The sequence below is a fragment of the Falco cherrug genome, chromosome 3, assembly GCF_023634085.1.
Source record: "Falco cherrug isolate bFalChe1 chromosome 3, bFalChe1.pri, whole genome shotgun sequence".
NCBI lineage: Eukaryota > Metazoa > Chordata > Aves > Falconiformes > Falconidae > Falco > Falco cherrug.
In genome coordinates this window covers 91,659,610-91,670,015 of record NC_073699.1, presented here as the reverse complement: position 1 = coordinate 91,670,015, position 10,406 = coordinate 91,659,610, and the positions used below count along the sequence as shown (strand labels likewise).

At 41.8% G+C, this 10,406-nt stretch overlaps 1 protein-coding gene across 3 annotated transcripts; it reads right to left on the bottom strand.

The window, feature by feature from the left end:
- Window positions 1-1,609: 1,609 nt before the first annotated feature.
- On the bottom strand, window positions 1,610-10,227 carry LOC102058301 (leukocyte elastase inhibitor). Of its 3 annotated transcripts, none has more exons than XM_055705778.1 (7): window positions 10,062-10,227; window positions 8,657-8,832; window positions 6,522-6,659; window positions 5,611-5,728; window positions 4,868-5,010; window positions 3,932-4,099; window positions 1,610-3,165 (listed from the first exon to the last, which is right to left on the bottom strand). In XM_055705778.1, exons 2-7 carry the CDS (start codon window positions 8,822-8,824, stop codon window positions 2,764-2,766), a joined length of 1,137 nt encoding a protein of 378 aa, XP_055561753.1. In that variant the 5' UTR covers window positions 8,825-8,832; window positions 10,062-10,227; the 3' UTR covers window positions 1,610-2,763. The 3 variants fall into 3 exon arrangements, with proteins under 3 accessions (XP_055561753.1, XP_005434924.3, XP_055561754.1); XM_005434867.4 differs by lacking the exon at window positions 10,062-10,227 and adding an exon at window positions 9,688-10,031; XM_055705779.1 differs by lacking the exon at window positions 10,062-10,227 and adding an exon at window positions 9,321-9,672.
- Window positions 10,228-10,406: the final 179 nt, after the last annotated feature.

Sequence of the window (10,406 nt, the reverse complement as noted above, 5' to 3'; positions counted from 1 at the left end):
GCTCTGAGTTTTGGATCGTTATAAAGTTTGGTCTGCTTAGGAGAGGCCAAAGTGGAGCATGAACTCCACCTGCTGTAATCTCTCTTCCACTGGAAGAAACACAGGTGTTGTGTTCGCAAACCCACAGCCTGTTGCAAATTGGTTTTGAACAGGGAAATTCATGCTGAAGTACTTACCAGTCTCCTCCTAGAAGATTTAACGGTAGTGAGCCTGACTTTATAATGTTGTGGTCTCTTGGGTTAATATAAACCAAACTTTTTTATATGGAAAGTATTTTTTTTTATATTGTGGGTGTGGAATTATGACTGCTACTTAGCTAAGACCAAGGTTAAGTGTCCTGATTTTCTATTGAGACTTCTGTTGTAACAGTCTCTCGTCTTGTATAGTATATCTTTAATTCATTAAAATCACATTTTCTCCCTTTTTCCACAGTTAAAGCATCTCATACTGAAAACTACCATGCTTTGAACTCAGTGAGACCTGTGTTCATGCAGTAGTTCTAAAAATAAAGCCCTTCACATAAGCTAGTCAAAGCACCGTTTCATTTTTTGAACTGTGAATACAGCTGGAATTTCAGTTTTCCCTGTTGGAGTCAGCCCTTGTCAATCACTTGTTCTGAGAGGGGCACAGGAAAAAGAGTATTAAGGAAAAACACTCACAACTGTCCAACTGTCTTACTGTGGGATATGAATTATGAGAGAGGAATATCTGCCAGTAGGCTTGCTGTTCATTTTTTTAAATGGTTGAATATGAAACTAACTTTATTGAGGTTCCTATTACTGAGATTTTATTTTGTGCCTCCTGTGTGTAGAAAGACAAATTTGTCTCAATATAATAGTTCAGTTAGTTAATGAACACTGAGACCAAAGTAATAAAGAAATACATGAGCCTCTTCATAAAGCTACACTGATTTGTTCTATTATGCAAGGTTTTATCTTTCTTCTGATCTCCTGGGAATTACAGCATCGTGTGTCTTGCATTTAAGCATATGAAGATAAGGATGTAATTACAATGGAGTTTTTGAGCTTTACTTGGTCAAAACCCCTCTGTGGCAGTGGAAGCTTTTGTTTGCTTAAAGGCTGAAGATGAAGGCCTAGAAACCCAGAACTGTTGCAACGTCAAACCACTACAAATTTTCTCATGGATTCTGTGCTAATGTTTTTCTCACTTATTTACAGAGCCTCGGGTTTTCAAAGCATTTAGCATAGAAGGGGTTACGTTCACATCTGCCCTCTGCAATACACACTCTCCTTAACAAATTTACCAGAGCCTTTGCAACTGAGGTGTTGCTAACACATGGAAGTATTTACTAATGTACAGACCAAGAACTTGTGTCATTTCATGTAAACTGTTACTCTCTCCCTCTGTTCCCTGTAGATGCCAGCAGCTGGGGCCATTACACCAGGGAAACTGATGGCTCACACAATCATCTCTTCTACCGAGTAATTTGTTTTTCAGTATTTTCACCTACTCCAAACAGGCCGAGGCCTTTATACAGCTGACCACATCTGGCGCACCAGTGGTTTTCTCTGCAGCTAGCCTTCAGGTAGACAGTTACTTTTATACTCAGAAGTTTCCATTTTGAACACAGTTTAAGAAATAAAGACTATTATTTGTTGTTTGAAGAAAGACAAAAAGCATATACAGCTTTTAATTCAACAAATTATTGTGGCCCACTTCAAACTAAGGTTGTACAGGTAAACATTACAGTACCCAAGACATACATGATACAAGCAAATAACCTCCAGAAATAAACACAGAACACTACCAGTATGTAATTACAGTGGCTCCCAGGCATATGGCTGTTGTATAGTTGTGTTACAGTTGTAAAACTCAATGGAAGTCAGCTCAATAAATGTCGAATCCTTGTAGATAAAGAGACGTATCAGACATTTACTGCAGATTATACACAGTCATCCTCTGCAAAGCTGTGTGGCCAGCATCTAGTGTTGTATTGAAAGCTCCTGAACATGCAGAAAGGCACCCATTAGCTTCTAGCACCCAAAACCTCTTAAGCCCCGACACATTTTCACGTTTTCAGTAACTAAAATGGCACCACACTATACATTTTAAAAATCTCTTTAAGCATGTCACCTGAAGTTGTTACTCATTTATCCTCCTCATTCAAAAGCTGTGTTGCAAGTTTTTTGGCTAATAACTGCAAGGGGTTAGTTTTGTTTAAATAGCTTAATCCTTTCTCTATTAATAGATGTCTCTAAACAAATGTTATCTGACCTTCTATTTCACGACAGAACTGGGTAAACTCAGCTGTTCAGGAACATGCCTTTTGGTGCCTGGGAGTATTTTGTTCAGGTATTTTTGAAAAGCAAGACTTCAGGGGAGGAATAGCTTTGCAAGAACATCCTAGTATACGTGCACAAGAAATGACTGGATTATTTTAAGTTACTGCAACATGGGGCTGTCAACACACAGAAACCCATGCAAGGATGCATGCAGGGTGGTCCTGTGCTTTGAAAGACAAAGATCCTTCCAAGAGTATTTCTAGTCAAATTTCAAAAGATTTCTTCTGCTGCAGCTAAGATTTTCCTAGTTATTAAAGATGGTGTCAATCTCAAGAAAGAAAAATAAAATACCCCTCACTTTCTCTGGGATTGTATTAACGGGAAAGGCAGAATTTCAGTCAAAGTTACTAGGAACAGGAGCATTAACTTTCTACATACAAACTTTCTACATCCAACCCATTCAGGAGCAAAGCTTTTATTAACTACAGAAGGAACTGGTCTGCAAATGCTAAGTTCTCTTTTATGGAGAAGTATATCTGCCAAAGAAAAGTATGCTTTGCGTTGGGTTGTGGCGAATAAAGAAAAGGAAAGGATGGTCAGCATTGAAATCTTCTTCCATCACCATGCAGAGCATAGCAATGCCAGCAGTAGCAGCTGCAGCTTCCGTGCCTTCCTCATTCACTTCTACAAAAGCCTTGTGGACAATTTTAGAGAGAAAGAGGTCACGTGCCCCTGACATTCCAGACAAGTTAGCCTTGCCACTGTCAAATACATCCAACAGGCCCATAGCAGCTAAATCTGATGTAAGGTCATAGCTTTCCTCTAGCTTAAACTTTGGCAAACGCACATGAACGTCAGTGGAATATAGATGCTCTGGACATGTCCATTCCTGGAGTTTCTCTAAGGTAAGCTGCTTTTCCAGCTAGAATTAAAAAGACAGAATTCATTACCTATCACCAGTGTAGAAATATTTCTACGTATATTTCCATTTATATATTTCTACAATATTTCAGTAACATTTACAAGGCTTTACAGAGCACTATGCAACTATATAAAAATGACTATACCCTTATCTTTGATGGCTCCATATAGATCAAACAAATGCTACTAAAATAAAGCAGAATCAGTGCAGTTTTTACTTTACAAAACAATGCAGACACTTGCTTCTTGCTGCAATGTACAGAAGGGAAAAACATGCACAGACTGCACCCAAAACCAGTCATTCTTACGGTTTAACCTAACTAAATGGAATTATATAATTAAAAAGAAGTAACAAAAATCATCATCAGAGAGCTCAGAGAAGCTGATGTTTTCCTGGTCATTTCATGGAAAACTATCTCACTACTTCAAGGCTAAGAAAATAAAGATTTTTAAAGGTAATGAAAGAAAAGCTCTGTCATGAAAAAAACAAGCAAGGCAAGTTAATTCTCATGGTCAACTTTGTTTTCACAGTCTGCCTCATGGTTCAGTTCAGCAAGCTGAAGGACACATGAACACAACTTACAAACCGTAACACAACTTCTCTTCCTGATGCAGCACCTGCGCATATACCTTATTGCAGTGCTAGTAGAGCACTGTCTAAAAATATGCTTGCAGATACTGGCTCTGAGAGCATGGGTTCATTAAAGCTTTAATTTGGAATGGCTGAACTTATCCATTAAATAACTGCATTAGCCTAGATGGGTCACCTTCTGCAGTCCAGTGGAGTCATCTTCAATGTCATCAGGTAACAGGATGATCATGCTAAGTTCTCTTCCATCATAAGGCAGCTCTAAAACACGGATCTTAACTTCAGGGATGTACCCAAAACAAAATTTATTTTTCTGATACATCATTTTCACTGTCTTTCTTTCATTCTGGATGGATAAAAGGTACCAAAGTAACAGTTAGGAAAATACTAATTTAAAGAACTGATAGAAAACAAGTTAAAAACTGCATTCCTGCAAAACCTCTTGCTCCATTATATCAGGTGATTATAAAACTGCCTTTGTCAGACTTCTGCCTGCCTGTTTAATAACAGTTTTTTCTGAAAGCATAATGAGTTTGTATCACATTTGGTTCTCCTTTGGCTTCTACAGCACAGTCCTTGCAGAAAGCAAAACAATTTCTTCAAGTTGCTGTTCCTTTCTATTGCTCTAGCCCCAGAAATTTCATCAAAAGTCAACAAATATCAACTCTGTTCAACATAAAGCAGGTGACTATATACAGTATCTTGTAAAGCTGTTAACACAGGCAGAACACAGAACAAGAAAATAGGGCTTAAGCAAAATGTGCTATAATTTTAGTACTGCTTACCTAGCATCACAAACAGGCACAGTTCATAGCAGCTGAAACTGTTAGATGACACGACTCTGCTAGGCACGGGCAGGGTCCTAATCTATAAGTGAGAATTGTCTCTGATACTACTCCAGTAAGTGAGACAACAAATAGCTTGCTGAAAACAGAAAAATACTAAAATCCATTTAAAACCCTCTTTCAGGTGAACTGAAAACATTCATTAAAGATGTTCTACTTGGTTTTTTTTCATTATTTTATGTGTAAGCAACGCTTCACTTTAGCACATTATTTAGTACATTATTTGACCTTTTTGTTAGATAAGTACTACCAAGGTGTATCTGTATTACCTTATTTAAGCGAAATGGCATGTCAGTGGTGTCAGCTTCTCTAAATTTCTCTGCCCAGCTTCCTTTGAAATAAATAGCATTCACCAGTATGAGCCTGGTCGTGTTATCAACTGAGCCTTCAGACAGCAGATTAGGGATTTTACCTGCAGAGGGGGCAGAAAAAAAAATGTCACAACACAATCTTGTAATAATTTGATGGCATATAAAACATACACGAAGAAACTCATGCCACAGAAATACTACAAATATAAAACTCCAGTCCATTCCTGCAATAAAGCATCTTTCAGTACCTGTTCTCTACTTCACCATACTTTTTAATAGTACACACTACTATAACTTTTGATATACAGTACTTTGATGAAAATGTAATATTTTTAGCTTAAATTATCATATGACTCATCATACAAAAACTAGAAAACACCCACATTTAGAATTACTGGATTTAGAAATGTGTATACAACATGGGCTGGGATGGTCTAAAACAAGTTCTTGAACTCATGAGTATAAATCTATGTTTAGGCATCTCTCCTGCACTCATGGGCCTGAACACAAAGAATGGAAAAGTCTCAGGACTTATGGAACTATTGAAATGTCTTGCTTAGGTATTTTCTGGTTCTGTCAACGTATCGAGTGAATATCCCAGGACAAAATTAAACAGTTCTAAAGGCGGCACAAAACAAAAACTATTCCTGCTCCCCAAGGATGAAACACTGCCAATTACTTTATTAACTAAAGTCATTTACCTTCAGTTTTCTCCTCTACCCACTTGTTAACTTCTTTCCTGGCTTCATCACAAGCATGAAGGAAGTCAACTGCAGCCAAATCAGCTCCATATAATTTCTGAGTATTAGTCAGGAAACTCTAGATTTTGAAATGATAAGAACAGCTTTCATTTCATGCAGATAAGAAAACATCTCTTTATGATGTAGATAAGGTGCACTTCAAACAGATTACCACTTGCTCTGAGGTGGGGCTCTAACAGTGCACTGCCTGGGGGGTTCTGAGGCTGGGTGGTTTTTTTCACCTCTCATAGTACATCTGCCACGTATACAATTGATGGGGTGCTTACTGCAGGTGTTGCAATATTTATCTGTCATTCTTCTGAAAGAGGCTCAAGGGCAGCTAGGATAAAACAAAACTCTCTGAAAAAGCTGAAGAGGGATAAAAATAGCAGTCTAGGTGCACACAAAGGTATAATTCACTGGTGAAGAGGCATGTTGTTTAGACATGTTGGGCATCCCCTCCCAAATAAATACAGTGTTTTCAAAAATATTTAAGTAATGTGGTACTAGACCAATGAAAATCCTAAAAAGCTGATTGCAACAGACACAGAGCTACTTGCATCTTAAAAAGCTGGTTGCAACAGAGTGGGATGTTACAATAGTTACTAAGAACCTAGACGAGTGATTTTTCTCTTGAGCCCAAGAGCAGCAGAACAGAACAAGGAATGAAAAGGGGTTGCTATGTAACACCCTTTAGGTGAGATGCACAGATGCCTACAGATACGGAATGCATATGCATGTCTGCAACACTTCTGTCAACTGCCCAGCAACATTTAGAAAGAGGCCTAGAAATATTTCTACTTCATAGTAACTCAAATAGCTACATTTTCCCACCAGGTTCCACCACACCATCATGATCTGCACCAACGTACCGGCAAGAAGCTGTAGGACTTCTCTCCAAAAAGCCGATTGGCAAGCCGTAAGAGATAGGGAGCATTGATCCTGTTTATATCCGTAGTCAGAGCGTGAAATCTCGAGTGAATATCTTCAACTTTGTCAAAATGAAGCGTCTGAAATAAAAGTGAACTAGCTGCTGCTAATGCTGTCTTAAAAGAACATACAGTATATCTATAGGGTGGGTCTGATCCAACAGGTAGGTAGGTTGAGGAGAGGAGGACAGGAGGAGGCTGGAAGCCACTTAGAGACTTCTGTAATACTCAAAGAATGAATGAATTTGTTTCTTGGTGCTACACTGCCTGTGTCAGTCATTTGTATTAAGCTCCTGGTTTATACGGAGTCACAGCTGAAGCTGCTGATCACAACCCCGAGTCCCATCTGTGTGACAGCTGCATGCCTCCCCTCTGTGGACTACCGGCTCCCAGGTGGGGACTGAAGAGAGACGATGCCATAGAGACACCTTTCTTGCTTCCCCTTTTGGCCCAAGGGAACCTGAGGTTTTGCTTTTCAGAACATACAATCAAAACTAGCACAGGTGAGGTCTTAAGAAAACTTAGAACAATTACTTTTTATGGTTTTATGAAAATATAACTGCTTATATATACAAAAAAACTGTATCATCTTAAAAAATCAAATGCATTACTGCTGTTTCTCTTTACCAGGGCCTCCTTTCCCAGAGGCAAGCCGGCTAGTCAAGGCTTACAGATACAACAGCAGAAGCTGCTTGACCTCACTGACAGGGAATGCTAGACCAAAGCAGGGATGTTCACACTCAAACTTAAACCACATATTTCTCGGCAGGGAAGACTGCTGTGGAACAGCCGCTGGATTCAAAGGAAAGCCCTCATTTTATCTCACTGGGATTTTGGACAGGCCTTGCTGCCCACATTTATACACATATAAAAATACACAGTGTTGTACATATGAATAGCTGAGATAACACATCACAGAGGCAACTGACAATAGGAATACGATCACAGAAACAAATTTCTATATGCTTGCAAATGGCTCTTGACAGCCACCAGTCAGTGCCTCCATAATTAGCTGTTTTCATAAGTAAACTATTGTGGTCCTGGAACATGCATTATTGAAGGTGACTGTGTCGAAACATGGTTTGGTTTTTTTACCCTCCCCCCAAGTTCCTTTTGCATGATTTCTGCTGTCAGTAAGTTTATCCTAGGCGGGGCTGTCAGTTTGATTGCATGGAATACATGTTCAAAGTCTGTCTGTGCAAGTAGTGAGAAAATAATTTTATTGTCTTACTGAGTAAGCACAGAACCACTCAACAATATAGAACAGTTCCTCGTAAGTCCAGAATACAAAGGTGAAATTATTCACAGGCAAATACATGATGGTGACTGCAATGACAAGTCTCACACGCCCTTTTGCGCTAGCAAGCATTAGCCTGAAAAAGGGGAAAAATAAGAGTGACCAAGTCCCTTCTGTGCAGGAGGCCTCAAAAGAAACTGGCACACTCCTACATACATAGTTTTTGCAATTTATAATGAGTTCTTTTAAAACTATCCTACCTGACCTATGGTAAGAACAAGCACGTGGGCTCAGCTCCTCAGAGATACCCGAGTGCCTGGCTGTTACTAAGATACTGATACTTAGGTAGCATTGCCAGGTATTATCATAGTTGTTACGCTTTAAATATAAAACTATTACCATTGTGTTTCTAACAAAATACACAGTATTATTAGCAATAAGGGTACCATTGGTGACCTTGTATTACAAAGCAATAGTTCTTTGTCAATATGTCTCATGAAAACTACTAAGGCCTTGCTGCTGGAAACACCAATCAATTTACATGGAGACTGATTAATCAATGTAATTAGTTTCCTACTTCAGGAATTAACAAGTGAAATTAAATGAGAAACAAGGGCCATAGCAAATACGGACAGAGGGCCCTGGAGCAGGGCAGGCAGGATGCAATGGGAGAAAAGAGCCTGAGGAAGACTCAGTGAGCATGACAGGAATCTTGTGCTGAGCACATAAAAATAATAAATACCCTCATTTCGTTTTCCCTCCTCTAAAACACATCAATTTTTAATGTAAATAAAATATAAAGCAAAAGAGAATTATTTTTTAATTATTTTTTTTTACTAACCTTCAGCACCTGGGCCTCTGTATTACCTTTGGCCCCTAGAAGGACCATGGCCAAAGCAGCAGAGACACTGACAGGAGAGAAGAAAATGTTTCCTGTTGGGTTGGTCTCATTAAACCTTCTGAGCAGATCAAGTGCGAATCTGCTGTTGGCATTACGCAGGTTCTCCATGGTCGTAGCTGAAAAATAAGAGACTCAGTAAGGACTCTGGGAAACACTCTTCAAAAATCTAACCTAACCTCGTGTGACTTACAGAGTAAACGTTGGATTGACATGGTTGCAGCTGGGTATAGAAACAAGTTTCATTGTCAATGCATCTTCCTTAAAAAACCCAAACCAGTCACATTGAAAAAGCGGGGGTTTTCCATGTAAATTGTATATCCCAACCTTCCCTTTCACACTAACTTTAAATACATTGTGTACAAAAAAAGCCTTCTAACTTGAAATTGGAAGTATGTGTGCTGGCAGGATTGCAAGTTACAGCCCCAGCATGCCTGAGAGCTCACCCACGCAGCCTTCCACCGCTCTTCTACCTGAACGCTGCACAGACGTTCACAGTAACCGCACAGGGAGATAAACACACCTTTCAGCACGCTGCCCGTCTTCCCAGCACAAACCACACCACAAAAAGGTGCCGATCTCGCCCAAAGCTCAGATGCACGCTTACCTTCAGCAGCGTAAAGCACCGCTACCTTCACCAGCCTGCGCTGTGGAGAACAAGTGAGCTACCTGCACACTGCATCCAGGTGCAAACACACCCGGTCCCAGCAGGGATGGGTGGCCCTAAATGCAGGCGCAGGGAGCCCGGGGTTTGTTAGCTGAAGGCGGTGTACCAGCTAGCGAAGGCAGAAACACAGCGCAGGACAAAGCTTCAGGGCTGACACTGCAGAGCCCGAGCGGTGATTCATTTGGGTGAGATGCTCCCCAGGAGGCCCTTGGAGCGGGGTGGAAGGTGCAAGGGCTGGGTCAGGTGCAGGCACCCACCCAAAGGCCAGCGGCCGTACCGCTTGGTGTTGCAAAACCTGCCTGCTCACCCAGCTCAGTCCTGCTTCCTTTTGCTCGCTTGCAGCAGGACTTTTGGATTTGGCAGCTCCTAGCTTGTTTCCTCAAGGAGTTTCAGATACAGGCACTCGTGCATCTGCCCTCAGCAACCAGGGCAGCAGCCCAGCAGTGGTGTTACAAACACTGCGCAGACACAAAACATGGAGGAGTTTACACCAGAGCTTGCGTGTTTCCAGCACGGCCCTTCTACAGGAATTGCAAGATAACACTATCTGCTTCCACCGCCAGACGGACAAACGCCCCGCATCCCTGCTGTGCGGTTTTACCGAGCTCTCCGCTAAACGAACAAACCAACCCAAACGAAAATACCCAAACCCAAACGACTACTTTTACTTTCATTACTTACACCGCCGCCCCGTGCCAGCGCGCCACCGAAACCGGCCGTCCCGCGGCCCCCGCCCACAGGCTGCCGGAGGAGCCCCCGCCGCCGCGCAGGGGGGCACGGGCAGGGGGGGCCGGAAACCTCCGCCCTTCGTCCCGCCGCCGCCGCCACCGCGCTGCCCATCCCCAGGGCAGCCCCCGCCGCTCGCCTTGCCTGCCGGGGCGGGGCCGGGGCGGGCTGGGGGCGGCCGGGCTTCCCGGGGGGGCAGCGGGGTCGGTGGGCAATTGAAACCCCAAACGCCACGGCGCCAGCGGTGCAGCTTTGGGGTTCCTTTGCCTGGTGGGACGAGTGCACCGGGGTAGCACATCT